At 36.8% G+C, this 18,062-nt stretch overlaps 1 protein-coding gene across 7 annotated transcripts in view; it reads left to right on the top strand.

The window, feature by feature from the left end:
• Positions 1-18,062, top strand: part of CNOT4 (CCR4-NOT transcription complex subunit 4) — a 142,914-nt gene that overhangs the window by 60,326 nt on the left and 64,526 nt on the right. For all 7 annotated transcript variants that reach the window (XM_082631763.1, XM_082631761.1, XM_082631762.1 and 4 more), the window contains 2 exons: positions 2,053-2,318; positions 15,700-15,897. In XM_082631763.1, coding sequence (XP_082487889.1) covers positions 2,145-2,318; positions 15,700-15,897 — 372 coding nt within the window. In that variant the 5' untranslated portion in view covers positions 2,053-2,144. The remainder of the gene's footprint in view (positions 1-2,052; positions 2,319-15,699; positions 15,898-18,062) is intronic.

Below are 18,062 nucleotides of genomic sequence, written 5' to 3'. Positions count from 1 at the left end.
AGCTGTGCAATTTAAGGCAAGGTACTCTTTGTGCTCCCATTTCGCTTTGTAAAGAGGAACTTAGATCAGTTGATAATCTCCACTTTGCTGGGAGACTAACTTTGACAGGCTGGTGGGGGAAAAATGCTACCTCACTGTTTACTAAAGAGGTTGATCATCTTTTCATATGTTGTAATCATTTGTAATTCTTTTGTGAACTACTCATCATATTCTGTTCTCATTTTTTCTTTTGACTTGTTTGCTTTTTAAAAATTGCTTGTAAGATTTCTTTATATATTCTGGATAGTGACTCTTGTATACAGTGAATATATACTTTACTCTGTTGCTTGCTTTACTCTGTTGCTTTAATTTGTCTGTTTTTTTCTTTTCACATTGCTAAGTTGATCATATCTATCTTTTATGAATTTCTGTTTCTGCTTAGGAAGACTTTCTGTATCCCAAGATTTTTTAAAATTCTATTTTCTTCTAACACTTTAATAGTTTATTTCAATGTATAGCTCTTTAGACAGATCATATGGGATTTATTTTGATTGCAGTGTGAGATAGCTATATACTGTTTCTTTCTTAAAATGGATAGACCAGGATCCTGTTACTGCTTTTAAATTGGGTCCATCCTTGCCATGTTGATTTGTTATGTCCCCCACACCTTTTTTAAATAAATTTATTTATTTATTTTTGGCTGCATTGTGTCTTCGTTGCTGTGCATAGGCTTTCTCTAGTTGTGATGATCAGGGGCTACTCTTCATTGCGGTGCATGGGCTTCTCATTGCGGTGGCTTCTCTTGTTGCAGAGCACAGGCTCTAGGCGCATGGGCTTCAGTAGTTGTGGCTAACGGGCTCTAGAGCGCAGGCTCAGTAGCTGTGGCACACGGGCTCAGTTGCTCTGCAGCATGTAGGATCTTCTTAGACCAGGGCTCGAACCCATGTCCTCTGCATTGGCAGGTGGATTCTCAACTACTGCACCACCAGGGAAGCCGTTGTTATGTCCCTTTTATCAAATATTAAAATCTCATTAATTCGTCGTTCTGTTTATAGATTCTCTATTTAGTTTCTTTGATCCTTGTCTGTTTTTGTACCAATATCAAATTATTTGTTACTGTAGCTTTGTAGTACAGTTCAGTATCTGATAGTGCAGATCCCCACATTTCTTCCACAAAAGTTTCAAAGCACGTCTCATGCATTTACTCTTTCATGTAAACTTTAGAATTAGTTTGTCAAATTATGTAAACAAAATACCTCCGTTATTTTGACATAGCGTTTTAATTTAATGGTGACTTTAGCCTGAAAATTTTCAATTCTCCATAATCTAAAAAGATAAATTATTTAATTTTTAAAAAAACTTTGAGGCATGGAGGTCTATTTGTTCTCTTCCCCCTTTCTGTAGGCTTTTTGTAGCACTTCTATAATAAAAAGGAATATTTTAATTTTATTTAATACATGTGTATTTTCCCAGAAGTGAATTTTTCATTGGCATATTAATACATATTTAATTGTAAACAATTAGGTTCTATGGCATATTTTTTTCAGGTCTTGTGTTTTCTGTGGTAATGGTTTGATATTAACATGTAATTACAGGTAACTGAAACTGCTCTTCTTCATTAGTTTTATTTTGTAAATTAGGAGACATTTTAGACTACTATAATACTCTTTTAGTTATGTGGCAGTATTACTACTAGCTTTTAGGTGAAAGATAAGACAGTTTAGAGTATGTTTTAAGGTGAAAGATAAGACAGTTTAAGTTTAGAGTATGTTTTAAGGTGAAGATGTTTCTGTATAGTATTTATTCCCCTAAAATATACTGTGATTAGTACTGGTTAGTATTAAATGTTTTAGCTAAAAAAAGGAAGTTCTTTTCTGTTTCTGTTGAATCAAAAAATTTAACAACCTCACGCCTTTTATCTTGACATGAAGAATATACAGAATTCCATCTTCTGAGATAGCAAAAATTGATCTGATTAACATTTTTCAAATTTTTAATGGAATTTGGTTCTTGATCATTGAATATGCCATTTTTTTCAGTAGTAAGCAGTATATTTTGTTTTTTCTTATGCAGGTCTTCGAAGTTCTACAGTTTAGTTCCTAGCGCTGAACCTCCTTCTCCCTTAAATTATTATAAACTTTTGCTGCTGTTTAATAAACGTGAAGATGTCTCGCAGTCCTGATGTGAAGGAAGACCCTGTGGAATGTCCTCTTTGCATGGAGCCCTTGGAGATAGATGATATCAACTTTTTCCCTTGCACCTGTGGCTACCAGATTTGCCGATTTTGTTGGCATCGAATTCGCACTGATGAAAATGGGCTTTGTCCTGCATGCAGAAAGGTAAATACTCCAAAATAACTTTGTGTTTAGTTTTTTTTCCCCATGCCTATGAGTAAGTAGATTTAAAAGAATCTACAAACCTCAGATGAGATAATGTGTAGCATTGTATTTTTAAGATTTAATGAAGTGGAAAGAACACGGCCCTGAGAGTCAGTCTTTATTGTTGCTTTATTGCTTTATTGTTAACTAAGTATATGACCTTGGTGAAGTCACCTAACCTCTCTGGTTGGCCTTAGTTTTCTTATCTGAGGAGATTGACAAGATTGGTGGTGCTGGCTGTTTAATAGGATTAGGAGTAGAGAGAGGCAGTAGATTTAGATAGGATGGTGTGAAATTGGAAAAACACAATCAGTATTACATCTGAGGGGAAATTTGCTTTAGTTTTCTAGTACAAAAGAGTAGAGAAGTTTTGATGTTTACTAAAAAAGATCATGAGTTAAAATGAAAAGAGAAATACTGGTTTAGAAGGTAATACTTACTCATTTGTTGGTCCTTATGACAATCCTAGGCTGATGGTGCTATCCCTATTGTATGCTTAAGGAAACTAGGCCTTTTAAGTAACTTATCAAAGGCATCAACTAATGGGTAGTAGGTTTGGGGGTCAAATGCAAGTTCTTTGAATCCTTTCTAAATCTAAAATATCTATGATTTTTAAAATAGTATTCTGGGTTTTGTTGTTTTTATAAGCAGATACAGCAGTTACAGTGTAGTAAGTGACCTATTAGGGTGAGTAGGATTGCTGCATCTCTGTTTTGAAGGACTTTGTTACCACCTTAAGGATTAATGCAAATAGCTGTTTTTTGCCTTATCCTTAATGTCTGTTTGTATGATTTAAACTTTCTTTTGTTTACCCATTCAAAGAGCTCTTGGTTCATTATTACCACATTTTGAGAATTGGAAATGTGTTTTAGATACCTAGATTAGTAAAAAAAATAATATCTCAGAAGGCAATGCATTGTCCAGTTGTTTTTTTTTTTTTAAATCTAGTGGGCAGTTAACGTATATTATATGAATGAAAAAAGGTGAGCTCTACTTAAATGTTAATTAATGTAGTTTATATATATATATATGTTAGATAACAGTAGGTGTTTATAATGTATATATATATCTTTTTATATAGTTCATATACTTTAAGAATGTGAATGGAAAGGTAAATGAACATGATAACATTAGCTTTTTAAATTTGTGTTAATGAATTTTAAAACATTCAGTTGTGTTTTAAAAATCAGTTCCCCATCATTCCATTAGAGGACAATTGTATTGAACTATTATGTTGAAAGTGGTGACTTTCAGGATAACCTAAGACTATTTGAGGAAATGGCAAAGAAATTCATTTCAGTTTTAAGGGATTACCTAGAATCACCTCAAATCCTTAGAAAGTGGAGCAAAAAATAGAAAAAAAAATTAAGATTAAAAACTAAATAGAGTAACTTCAGCAAAGCTGGTTGTTAGTAAAAGGGTTCCTTTCTGGGAGGACTAGTGTGAGGAATCTGGAGGGCAGAAGGCCATTGGGATCAATTTAAAGAAAAAGTGTTAACTCAAAACATATTCAGGAGAAGACTGTTGAAAAAAGGTAATAATAGTGGTGCTTCAAGATCCTAGGAAAACTGTCAGTGTGGTTGGTTGAGTACAGAGGCATTGGAGCAACAGTCCAATTTTATGCCAGGTAGCAGATACAGATGCCCTCTAGTTGGAACACTGATTATAAATTTAGGTCAGAGCCTTAAAGGGGATAGAAATACCCTAGAGGAACTAGGACCTCCTATGCTCAGAAGATGAACTATTAACATACCCCTTTGAGCTGTTTTTCCTCTCTGTGGTCACAAAAAAACATCCTGCAGCAAACAGAAATAGCATTTTATAGACTGGTGGACAGTGCTTACATGTGCAACAACCAAGAATCAATAGGTATTTCAGGAAAGCCAACATTATGGAAGGGAAGCACAAAAATCAGTATATAGAAGAATCTAACATAAGTAAGCAAACAGAAAGAAACTTTTCAAGTGTCATTGGTACCTCTCAAAGAGGTAAGAGAGAATGACATATTCATGTAGAAGGAACATTTTTTTTTTAAAAAAAAACAGAGATCTTCAAAATAAACAATCTTATAGATAGGTTGAAGAAAAGAATGAACACAGTTCAAGAGCAAATTACCAAGTTGGAAGATTGTGCTGAGTATTTTTTTGTGGGATATAGTGCAGAAAGATAAAAAATAGAAAGCATGAAAGAAAAGTTAAGCAATGTAAAAGAGAGATCTACTGGTTCTCATCTCTGCTAAGAGAAGTTTTAGAAGCAGTGAGCTAAGAATGGATCGGAAGAAATAATGAAAGAACTAATAGAAGAAAATTACTCACTATGAAAAGCAGATGTCCTCAGATTAGAAGGGTTCTGTAAGTATGAAGCAAGATGACTGAAAAATATCAACATCTATTTACATAATTGGGAGATTTTAGAATATCTTGAATAAAGACAAAGTTCTGAAAGTCCATGAGAGAAAAATACATAGATTACAAAGGAACAAGAATAAAACGGATGCCAGTGTTTTTGTTTTACAACCATAGAAAAGAGAACACAAATGAAAAATTTGTTTTTCCAAATTTTTGAGTGAAAATAAGTTTTAATGAAGAATTCTCAATTTCATTCAGATTTGAAAGCATAATAAAACATTTTACAGACATGCAAAGATTAATCAGATTTAATATCCACTATACAATACAAGGAGAAGAGTTGAGGATGACTGCAAGATTTTGAACTGAGCAACTAGAAGTAGAGAATGGCCATTAACTGACATGGGGAAGACTGCATCTTCTAGGAATAGGGTTTTTGAGAAGATCAGGAACTCGGTTTTAAACATGTTAAGTTTGAGATTCCTATTAGAGAGGAGATATTGACTAGACAGGTGAATATTCAAGTTTGGTTTGGGCATGGAGATATAAATTTGGGAGTTAATCAATACATAGAATTTTTTTTTTTTTTTTTGCGGTACGCGGGCCTCTCACTGTTGTGGCCTCTCCCGCTGCGGAGCACAGGCTCCGGACGCACAGGCTCAGTGGCCATGGCTCACGGGCCCAGCCGCTCCACAGCATGTGGGATCTTCCCGGACCGGGGCACAAACCCGTGTCCCCTGCATCGGCAGGCAGACTCTCAACCACTGCACCACCAGGGAAGCCCAGAATATTTTTATAAATTAATGACACTGGATGAAATCACAGAGAGGGTCAGTGGAAAAAATGAGAGATTGTCTAAGGATGAACACCAAGGCTCTCCAACATTTATAGAAGGAAAAGAAAAAAAAGTCCAGATTAAAGAAATATGAGACAGCCTCCTTTTGGGTCTCCAAGTTAGAATCTTTAGCTGAGGCACTTATTGTTAATAGTCAGACCAGGAGTTTTTTTTGTTTTTGTCTTTGTTTTTTAATTTCTTGTTGGCTTAATATCCACTTAATATCCACAACTCTTAGAACCTCTCCTTAGTTTCTTAACTACCAGACTTTGCTCATACCTGTCTCATGGCATGGGTCACGGAAGGCAGACAGTGCAGGACACACAAAGTCTTGGAATCTGGCTTAGCTTTGCTAGAGAGTGCTGAACACACATAATTATGAAGCTGCCCATCTCAGTCAGGGACCAGCAAATCTTTACATCTCTGGAGCCCAGCCTCAGTGGTTGTGTTAACACAAAAGGAAACCACAAGTGTTTCTGGAGAGGACCATGAAGCTACAATTTAGATACAGCCCAACCCTGCAGGGAGAAGCCTGTAGAAGGCGTTCTGTGAGATGTCAAATTGAGATGATTTAAATAAACTTGGAGATGGAGGTGGCGCTAGTTGAAGCCAGCTCCTTATTTTGGCTCACAAGATGAAACCTGTCTGTTTGCAGAAAGGGCCTCTTTTGTTTTAATAGCTTTGAAAAGCAGAGAGAGAGGCAGGTTTTAAAAACATATGAAGTTGGGCTTCCCTGGTGACGCAGTGGTTGAGAGTCCGCCTGCTGATGCAGGGGACATGGGTTCGTGCCCCGGTCCAGGAAGATCCCACATGCCGCGGAGCAGCTGGGCCTGTGAGCCATGGCCGCTGAGCCTGCGCGTCCGGAGCCTGTGCTCCACAACAGGAGAGGCCACAACAGTGGGAGGCCCGCGTACTGCAAAAAAAACCCAAAAAAATAACCATATGAAGTTGAATGTTTCTCTTTGGTCCTAGTGGCTGAGCCTAGTGGGGTCAAAAGGACCTTAGTGCTTGCCTAAACAGGTGCAGGTCATTCCTTAGACTGCCTTTGCATGTCCTTTTAGTACAGCATGTCTGAGAAAAATATCTGGTGGAAACAGCAGATGTGGGAACATGGGTGGTTTACTGATGTAGCACCATACAACATTGGCTCACATGGAAATTAGAGACTGGCCAAGGAAATGAAAACTTCAACAAGGGTATTATTTTTACCTCAGAAATAATAGAAGATATTGAATCCATGAAACAAGAACAGTATGGTATAAAAAATTCAGTGAATAAGAAACAGTTATTGAAAATTAAAATATGATAGCAGAAATAACTCAAGCAAAGAGTTAGAAGATGAAGTTGAGATGATCTCTTAACAAGTAGTGCAAAAAGGCAAAGGAGAATGTTTGAGAGAAGAGATAACTTTTATTTGAGGATCAGTCCAGGAGGTCACATAACAAATAAGTTAGTATTCTTGAAAGAGATCACAATGATACAGAGGAAAATTGTCTTCAATAATATATGATTGAAGAATATTCCCAGAACCAAAGGACATATTTTCAGATTAAAAAGGCACCGAAGAATACAAAAACATTAATTCAAAAAGATATATGCACTGTTATGTTCCTTGTGGTATTATTTACAGTAACAAGATATGAAAACAACCTAAGTGTCCATCAATGGATGAATTGATAAAGAAGATGTGTATTCCACACACTGGAATACTACTCAGCCATCAAAAAGGTGGAATCTTGCCATTTGTGACAGCATGGATGGACCTTGAAGGGTCCATGCTAAGTGAAATAAGTCAGATGGAGAAAGACAAATACTGTATGATTTCACTCATATGTGGAATATACAAACAAAACAAAATAAATGAACAAACCAAATAAAAACAAACACATAGCTACAGAGAACAGAGTAGTGGTTACCAGAGGGGAAGGGGCAGGGGGTGGAAGGTGAAATAGATAAAGGACATCAACTGTTTGGTGACAGATAGAAACTAAATCTTTGGTGGTGAGCATGCTGTAGGGCACCCAGAAGTAGAAATATAATGTTGTACACATGAAACTTACAGAAGGTTATAAACCAGTGTTACCTCAAAAAAAAAAAAACAAAAACAAAAAACAAACCACCAAAAAAGCAAAAATGCCCATCAAGTGCCAGGCACAAACTTTTATTTTTAAGTATCAAAATACCAAAGAGAAAGAACTTCTACAAGTTTCCGAAGAGGAAGAAGTAGGTTGCACATGAAAGATCAGGAATCAGTCATTTCAGACTTTTCTAAATCAAGTCTTAAACCTAGAAGACACTTCTGAAGGAAATTTATTTTCATTTTAGAACTCTGTATCTGCTTGACTGTTAATTAAGTATGAGGGAGTTATGAAAAGACATTTTCAGACCTGAAAGTTCTCAAAAATATTTTACCTTCTGTGCATTCTTTCTCAGGAATTTAGTAGAGGATATGCCCCATCAATATAAAAGAATGAAGAAGAGAAAAAAAATACATAGGATAGTGGAAATAGGTAATCAAACATAGGCAAGAAGCAGTGGGATTTCTTGGATGATGGGGAAAGATGAAAGATGTGACCTGTAGAGGGCAGTTGATCCAGAATGTGGCAAATCAGAAAGCTCCAAGAGGAATATCTACAAAAAGATCAAAATGAAAGAATACTTGGTGTTTTTAAAGAGAAATGTCTTGTGAAGCCATTTCAACAATTGGAGGAAATTTGATGGTTGAATTGGTAATAAACACATGGAGATCTAATCAGACAAAACACAGTTATTAACTCTATGGGAAACAAAAACTTGTACAGAAAAAGTAATCATATTATGCTGCAATGGCTCAGATATGAAGCAGGGGTTGAAATTTATTTTTTTTTCCATACAGATATCCTGTTGTTACTGCATCTTTTGTAGAAAAGACCACCCCTTTACTTTTTTTTTTTTTTTTTTTGTGGTACGCGGGCCTCTCACTGTTGTGGCCTCTCCCGTTGCGGAGCACAGGCTCCGGACGCGCAGGCTCAGCGGCCATGGCTCACGGGCCCAGCCGCTCCATGGCATGTGGGATCTTCCCGGACTGGGGCATGAACCCGTGTCCCCTGCATCGGCAGGCGGACTCTCAACCACTGCACCACCAGGGAAGCCCCCCCCCCCTCTTTACTTTTGAATGGTTTTTGGACTCTCATGAAAATCAGTTGCTCATAAATGTGTCAGTCTATTTCTAGAGTCTGTATCTCATCCACTGATGATTATGTCTCTCTTTTTGTCAATACCATACTGTCTTGACTACTCTAAATCTTCAAATCTGTTATAATAAAAACTTTCAAATTTGTTATTCTTTTTAGAATTTATTCTGTGTATCTGAACCTTAGCCTTTCCACATAAGTTTTTTAATTAGCTCGTCATTTTGTACAAAAAGCCTACTGGAATTTTGGTTGAGATTGCATTGAATAAGCAGGTCAATTTGAGGAAAAATGACATCTTGAAAATGTTAACTCATATAGGTCATGAATAAGTTTTATCTTTCCATTTTTCTAGGTTTTAAACATTTCAGAAACAATGTTCTGTAGTTTTCATGTAGAGAGTACAGCATGTTTTGTTATATTTGCCTATAACTATTTTTTTTTAGGGGGGGATTTTTTTGGATTGGTTTTTTTTTTTTTTTTGGCCATGCCACGCGGCATGTGGTATCCCAGCTCCCTCACCAGGGATCAAACCTGTGCCCCCTGCAGTGGAAGGGTGGTATCCCAACCACTGGACCACCAGGGAAGTCCCTGTGTTTTTTGAGCTTTGGCACATGATACTGTTTTTAAAATTCCATTTTCCAGTTATTCATTGTCATTATGTAGAATAATTGATTTTTGTTAAATAGATTCATTAGGATTTTCTAAATAGATGATCACATCTTCTGTGGATAAAGACAGTTTTATTTCTTTCCAACCTTTATTTCTTTAAATTGTTTTTCTTGCCTTATTGCAGTGGGTAAGCCCTATACTATAACCTTGGATAAAAGTGGGACGAACACATATCCTTGTTTGTTCCCAATCCTAGTAAGAAGACGTTGAGTATTTCACTATGAAGTATGTCACTGTTTTTTTGTAGGTGGTCCTTATCAGGTTGAGGAAGTTTGCTTTTATTCTTTGCCTACAGAGAGTTTTTATCACGAGTGGGTGTTGCATTTTATCCAGTGCCTTTTCTGCTTCTATTGAGATGATCATGTGTTATCTCCTTTGTTCTGTAGAAACAGTGATTTAGGTTGATTTTTTTAATCAACTTTCCCTCCCAAGGGTAAATCTCATATGGTCATGATGTATTATCCTTTTTATTTTCAATTTGCTAATATTTTCAGGAGGAGTTTTGCATCTGTGTCATGAGAGGTATTTATCTGTGGCTTTCTTTTATGTTGTTTTTAGATTTGGCACCAAAGAAATACTGGTTTCAGGAAATGTTTCCTCCTCTATATTCTGAAAGAGTACATGTGACTGGTGTTCTTTTTTATTTCCTCCCTAAATTCATTGTTTACACTCACTCTATCAGGGTGTCTTCAGGAGGGCTGATATGAAAACTGACTACCACAGGATTCCTGTATGTAGATTTCTGGAATCCTTTTTGTACTGGTTCCCCCTTTGTGGTATTTTGACCCATAAATTTCAGTTGCCTCAACCTCTTCAAATTTTGAACACTGTCCCCCTCTGCTCATTGTGACCGTTGGACCCAGTGCCAAGGTCCAGTAAGTGCCAGAAGAGCAGAAAACTGGGACACTTGTGGTTTTCATCTGTCTTCTTTCTTTTCTCTCAGAGGTCATAGACCTGCTGTTCACTGTCTGTTGTTCGGTGTCTGAAAACAGTTATTTCATATATTTTGTCTAGTTTTCCAGTTGTTTATGCTGGTATCCCTAGTCTTTTACCATCTAATCTGCCATGGCTGGAGGTCGAAGTGTATAAATAATATTTGAACTTAATAATAATGTAATTGTGACCCTTGACCTAACCAAAATTAAGATGGACGGTTGGAAAGTGGGCTTGGAATGTATGGTTAGGCTGGCTGAAAGAAATCTAAATCTTCAATTTGCATAATGTAATAATATTTAATACTGAAAAATCAGGAAGTAGCAATACAAGCATGTTATTTAATGATGTGATAGTAAACGACAAAAGAATCATCTAAGAGAATAAACAGTTTATTTTTAGGGAGAGGCAACTGTTGAGGCGGGGTAAGGATATGGGGGACTGCTCTTTTTCCTAATAAAACTTGTAGAACTGTTTGACTAGGAACACATATAAGAAAAATATCAGTGAAACTAGGGGAAAAAAGATAGAGTGGACAAATGGAAATCATAGGAAAGAAAGTATAATAGCAATGATATTAGTTAGTCATAATCAGATTCAAGATTGAACACATTTAAAAAAGATAAAGAAGATATTTTTCTTACTGATGAAAGGTCCCCTAAAGTCACGAAACTTTTATTTACTTAACAGAGCTAAGAAGTATATTGAGCTGATGTAAATACCAGGAGAAACTGCACCCACATGCATAATGGAGAGACTTCTAATTTCTGTATTTTAGAAATATATGAAGTACACAATAAAAAGGAAATGGAAAATTTGATTAACACAGTTAGCAAGCATGTGTGTGTTTGTGCATGCACATAACTCTGTACAAATAAATTTGTACAAAGCTTTAAAATACAGGTATAGTGGCCAAAAAAATTGACTGTTAGGCCACAATGGATATATTAATCAGTTCCAGAAAGTAGAACTCACTTGTGTATTTCTATTTATTCTTCTTGGGGTTTGTAGGGCTTCTTGAACCTGTGGATTTGGTGAGTTTCATTAGTTCTGGAAAAAATTAAGCTGTTATCTCTTCAGCTGTTGCATTTATTCTCTCTCCTCTCTTTCTGAGACTCTGATTAAATATTTTCCAGATCTTTTCACTATCTGCCATGTCTTTTAATCTCTTTTCTGTTTCTTTCTTTTTCTTCCTTTCATGCATTAATGGATGATCTCTTCTGATCAATCAGAATTTTTTTTTTTTAGGTCTAGTCTACTGAGTTTTTAAATTTTGCCATTGTGTTTTCCATTTCTAGAAGTAACGTTTGTTCTTTTTTTAATTATTATTATTCTTTTTTTTTGCGGTACGCGGGCCTCTCACTGCTGTGGCCTCTCCCGTTGCGGAGCACAGGCTCCGGACGCGCAGGCTCAGCGGCCATGGCTTACGGGCCCAGCCGCTCCGCGGCATGTGGGATCTTCCCAGACCAGGGCACGAACCCGTGTCCCCTGCATCTGCAGGTGGACTCTCAACCACTGCGCCACCAGGGAAGCCCCGTTTGTTCTTTTTTGATAATTGATTTTTTAAAAAACTTTTTATACCATGCAGATATTTTCAAGTTTGTCATATATTTGTTTAAACAGATTAGAATTATTGTTTTAAAATCTGTCCAGTAATTCCAGAAGCTGAAGTCTTGTGAGGGATGTTTCTGTTGTTTGTTGTTTTATTTCTTTATGTGATTTGTTGTCTGTATCTGCTTCGTGGTTGTCATTGAATTATTTTTAGGGTTCTCCAAGGCCCCAGATGAATTTGCCCTCTGATAGAGAGGCTTTGATTTGGCTTCTGCTGGATCTTGTAAACATTGCCATTAGGGATGCCTTAAGCGTATAGGTCTTTGCTCTGGCCAACCATAAAGGTCTTTTGTTCTCCTGAGTGCACATCTTCCCTGGGATTGGTTTCAACTTCTCTAGGATGGTTTTCTTCTACACCCTTTTCCTTTTTTCTTATCTTGTACTGACCTCTGTGTATTTTGTACTTACCCTAAGACAAAATGAGTTCTTTGAGGGTGGGCTGGGTCTCAGCTTAACGTGGGAGTGATCTCCCCCAAAATTCTTCACCTTGATTTGGCCTTGGACTTTTAATGCTGTCCCTCTTCCCCCATTTGTACCTCTCTCCCATTTGTTGTTACTCAGACTTTCCACTTATCTCTCTGGGTTTTGACTTTTATCCAAAAATTGTCTTGGGACTTCCCCACTGCAGATCATTATTGTTTTTAAGATGTTGGTTAGAAAAATGTCTTATACAGTATTTTTCGTTGTCTTTAGCAAGAGGAAGAGATAAAGCTGTAAATGCATTAATTAGGAAATAAAGAACAAAAATAGATGAACTTATTTCCAGGTTAAGAAACCAGAAAAAGAATAAACATTGCGACAGTGGAAAGTAGGGATTGAGTAGAATTTAGTGAAATAGGAAAAAAGTAGTATTTCAGTAAAGGTTAGAGCTGGTTCTTTGAAACAACAAATAAAATAAAGTCCTGGTAAGTCTGATCAGAAAATAAAACAGAAGACACATGTAAATACACATGTAAATTATGAATAAAAGTGGAAACATAACTACACATTTTTATTTTTTTGGCATTTATATTACTTTGCATCATCTTTTATCAGGATTTTACAGTGTCAGAGACTGTTAGCAAAGAAAAAAACCAGAGTGCTTGTCAAATCCTTCATGTTTTCAGAAGAGTTAAAAGTTACATCAGTGTTTTTTAGACTATCTCTGATGCAAAACCAGATTTTTTGTATCCCCCCTGCCCCAGTCTGTTGGTGACTGATACAGGGTCCTATTAAGCATGCCTAGTACCCAGCTTGTGTCATGTGATTTACCACCTAAGTTCGATAACAACCACACAGATAACTATCTTATTCTTCAGAGCCCACTGATGATGTACTTGAATGTTGTGGCAACGTTAAGTTGCTATAAAAGTTTCCAAACTCTTTTTCTCAATTTTTATACTTCTCTTCTCATGGACTGGTAAGATTCAGTGCATGGATTAGACTTTGAAATGGAACTAGGAACAATCTATATGCTTGATCCACTCAGGGAGTAGACTGTCACCACTATAGATGTTAGTGAAGGGCCACAGCTTTCAAATAAACTTAATGATAAACACTCCGAAAGGAGCTACCCAGAAATCCTGTGGTAGAAAATAGCGTTTCCATGTGCAAATGAAAATTTTAAATGATCTTGTGGAAAGATATTTTAATTGGTTTGTATGTAGTTCATTTTTATACTTGTGCCCATATAGCTTTGAATAGCTTCATGGGATTAAAATCATCCAGGCAGATAGATTAAGATTTGAAAGGAGATAATATAGGTACAGAAGGGTGAGTGGAGAGAGAGAAAAGATTTAAATTGGGAAGATTACATCATTGATTGAAGAATTTAATTTATTGTAATAGATCCATAACCATTTGATTCCTCAAATTAAAATGTAAGAACACTTTGAAGTAAGTTTTTTTTTTTTTTAAAGGTGGTAGCCAATTCTCTTTATTTATTTATTTATTTTTGGTTGCTTTGGGTCTTCGTTGCTGCACGCGGTCTTCCTCTAGTTGCGGCGAGCAGGGGCGACTCTCTGTTGCGGTGCGCGGACTTCTCATTGCGGTGGCTTCTCTTGCTGCGGAGCACGGGCTGTAGGCGCACGGGCTTCAGTATTTGTGGCACGCGGGCTCAGTAGTTATGGCTTGCGGGCTCTAGAGCGCAGGCTCAATAGTTGTGGTGCATGGGCTTAGTTGCTCCGCAGCATCTGGGATCTTCCCGGACCAGGGCTCGAATCCCTGTCTCCTGAATTGGCAGGCGGATTCTTAACCACTGCGCTACTAGGGAAGTCCCCCACTTTTTTTCTTGACGGCAGGATTTCTGTTAATCCCCACTTCTGATATTCTGATAGGCACAGTTTCCCATTTCTGAGATCTCTTCACATTCAGCTTTTAGATATTATTATTTAGTGTGTTCCATCTTCCATTTATTATTAACTGTTTTTTGTAGTAGTACAGTTGTCCCTTGGTATCTGCACAGGATCGTTTCCAGGAACACCACACCCCACCCCTGCAGATACCAAAGTTCCTGGATGCTCAGGTCCCTTATATAAAACAGTGTAGTATTTGGGTATAACTTACGCACATCCTCCCATATACTTTAAATCATCTCTAGGTTACATATAATATCTAATACAACATAAATGCTGTATAAATAGTTGTAAATACAGTGTAAATGCTACGTAAACAGTGGCTGGGTGCATGGCAAATTCAAGTTTTGTTTTTTTGGAACTTTCTGGAATTTTTTACCCCCAAATATTTTCAGTCCATGGTTGGTTGAATCTGAGGATGTGGAACCTGCAGATATGGAGGGCTAGCTGTTATAATAACTGACTTATTGAATAGTTCTGTGCAGAACACAATTTTAATTACTTTATAAGTGTGTTGTCTTTCTTAATTCTCACAGAAACCCTCTGAATAAAGTACTCTGATTCCCATTTTACAGAATAGAAGACTGAGGCAGACAGATTACATAACTTTGCCAAGGTCTCTTGGTAAAGAATGATCCAAGATTCAAAGCCAGTCAGTGTGAGTCCACAGCTCTTATTCAGGCCATCAGTAGTCTTGGCATTAGCAGTAGGAATGAAAAAATTATAATGATGAGAGAGGAAACCATTGTAAGAGTGTAATTACTAGTATTTATTGAGGGATTACTGTGTGCCAGTTACACATAATAATTGCTTTATGAATGTTATTTTTACACCAGCCTTTAAGATTATTTTCATTTTACTTATGAGGATATGGAGGCATAGAGTTTAATTGACTTGCCTAAGACCACGTGGATAATAAGTGTTGAAGCTAAGTTCAAACTCCTGGGCCAGAGGATCTATGTATTGCTGTTTATTTGCCCATCTGTGTCCGTAGACTGGGAATGTATTAAAGAATAAGTACTTAATTAATCTCCAAGCACATAGTAAGTTTTCATTAAATATTTGTTGATTGTAATACATAAACCCATATTTAGATGAGAGAACTTATACTCTTTGCCTCTTACACAGTACCTTAGAAGCTTAATTTTCCTCTAAACTGTGTGCTAGGCATTGTAGGGAATACCAGGATTGTTGTTTTAAATTTTAGAACCTTTGGTGATGTTTCAAATTTCAGCACAAAAAGTGGTTTAAATAGTATTTTAAAACAATTCTATATAACATTTAACTTTTATTACATAAAAACTGAAAAGATTCAGAAAAAGGGAGTTGTAACAAAGGGAGATGTGATGTGCATACACATCATCCAGAATTTGATAATTGTTATTCATACAGTTTTATGTTTATTTAATGCTAACTTCTGTATTTGTTTTATGCCTACAGCCATATCCAGAAGACCCAGCAGTTTATAAACCACTCTCCCAGGAAGAACTGCAAAGGATAAAGAATGAGAAAAAACAGAAGCAAAATGAGAGAAAACAGAAAATATCAGAAAATCGCAAACATTTGGCTAGTGTACGTGTTGTACAAAAAAACCTCGTCTTTGTTGTAGGTCTGTCTCAGCGCCTAGCAGACCCAGAGGTAAGTCTTCTTCTCTTTTCTTTCTCAACTTGGCATTTTTTCTTTTTGTTTATTTGGAAATAATAGCTGACTCTGCCCAACTTCAGGATTTACCTGAAAATATTAAAACTTAGGAGAAAATGGGAAATATTTTTTTAATGATCACTAAGAAACCAATGACCAGTTGTGATCTTAGGCAAGTGTATTAATCTTCCTTGGCTCATTTTCTTCAGTTGTAAAACTAGGCAGTTGAACTAGATCTCTAAAGTCTCCTTTAGTGCTAATAACCTGTGAAAGTTGGATAATGGTTCTGTTTTGCTCTTAAGGCTAATGTGACATGACTACTCTGTTTGTTTCCTCTTTTCTGTAGCTGTATTAAGGACCAACAGTGGAGATGCAGTTTCATGAACCCACCAAAGATCCGTATTTTTTTTTTGTAAATCGTGCCCAAGTAGTGAACCTTGGTTATAGAACAGTGATAGAACTGTTGCTATACTGTATCATCATTCTTTACTCATTCATTTTAAGCCAGTTTTGGGGAAAGAGGGAGAATTTGATGAAGGGAAACTATGGACCAGGTTCTTTGTCATTCGTTTGGAGGCAGGGGAGGTCTTAACCCTTTTGTTTATTACTTAACTCTTTGCTCTCCTTCCTCCACCAGCCTTATTAGAATAATGTTGAACTCATAACTTTCCTTGATGCCCATGGATGCACATCTGCTAACTTTTAGTTTCTGATATACCAGGAGGTGCTGACTAGATTGTTGGGAAGGCAGATAGAAACTGATTGGCAGCCAGAATGTTGGAGAGAGCCGAATTTGGGGGATCTGTCAAAAGTACTCCTTGAGAAGGGTTTGAAGTAATGCTCATGATGGTTGCAATCAGAGGGAGGATTATAGTGAATATGATTAGGGAGGTGGGAATCTTTGAACTTGGCTAAGTGGGCTAAAGGCCCCAGAAGGAGGAAATTTAAGGTGCCTATACATTGATTTTGTACAAATCAGTTTAGAGACAATAAAAAATATTTATTGCTGATAAGTTTACTATGTATTGAGGCTGTGAAGGGCTTCATGATCAGTAGAGGAGAAAAATCAGGGTGACCTTACTAAGAAGGCTTTATCATTGGTAATAAATGTGGAGGCAGCTCAAGAATTACTAGGACCTAGGTCCAGCTCAAGAATTACTAGGACCTGGGTCCATTAGTGGGCTGCATGATCTTCCGGAGACGTTCTTTCCAAAGTCAGAGGGTTCATAGTGGAGAGACTTCTTTAATAAGAGATGATAAGGAGAGTGCTCATTTTAGGCCTATGGCTTAACCTCAGCAGCCACTTCTCCCTTTTTCCTAAATCTAGTACTTAACTCCCCAGACAGGCAGAATCCCACTTCACCCCTGAACACTGCCACAACTTTGTCCCAACGCTTCTGTCTCCCTCTTTCAACACTACTTTTTTTTCCAACCAGAGAGCATTTCTTGCCTCTGCAAGTTTTTTATTTACCTACCTCTATTTATTCCTACTAATTTTTTTTTTTTTTTTTTTGCTGCACCATGCAGCTTGTGAGATCTCAGCTCCTTGACCAGGGACTGAACCTGGGCCACGGCAGTGAAAGCGCAGAATCCTAACCACTAGGCGACCAGGGAATTTCCTGCTACTCCAGTAAATTAATGGAACTTTTATTTTGATTTTATAACTCTTAGATATGGATGTACTTGATTTTCTTAATACAAAATCCAGTCACCTGTGGTACTGGAGGCATACAGAGCACCACCCAAAGGCTGGATAAAATTAAGCCATAGTCTCAGTCTGATGTTTGGATTATAGGTTTCCTACCTCATCTTTGGAATCCATGGTTTGTTTTTACTTATGTACAGAGATTTCTTATTTTCATTTCAAATAACATGATGTTAGTAAGATTAATCTGAAGAACTATTACACAGAAAGAAATTAACCTAGGGGGTGACTAGTGAGAGAGAACATTTTATCATGAGTCTAAATATACTTAAAAATCACTGTCCTGGTTTTATACTTTTGAAATCATTGTTGCTTGGTGAGAGGACAGTGAATTTTCTTAAACATTAGTTTCTCTCTCTTATTTCTCTTGAAAGCCTAGGAAGACCAGAGATTAGTGTTTTAGTTATTAAATCCTACTACTTCTAAATATTATCTCTAAAATTTTTCTTAATGTAAC

This window comes from Mesoplodon mirus (genome assembly GCF_964341445.2).
Source record: "Mesoplodon mirus genome assembly, chromosome: 9".
Taxonomy (NCBI): domain Eukaryota; kingdom Metazoa; phylum Chordata; class Mammalia; order Artiodactyla; family Ziphiidae; genus Mesoplodon; species Mesoplodon mirus.
This window is presented reverse-complemented; position numbering and strand designations above follow the sequence as displayed.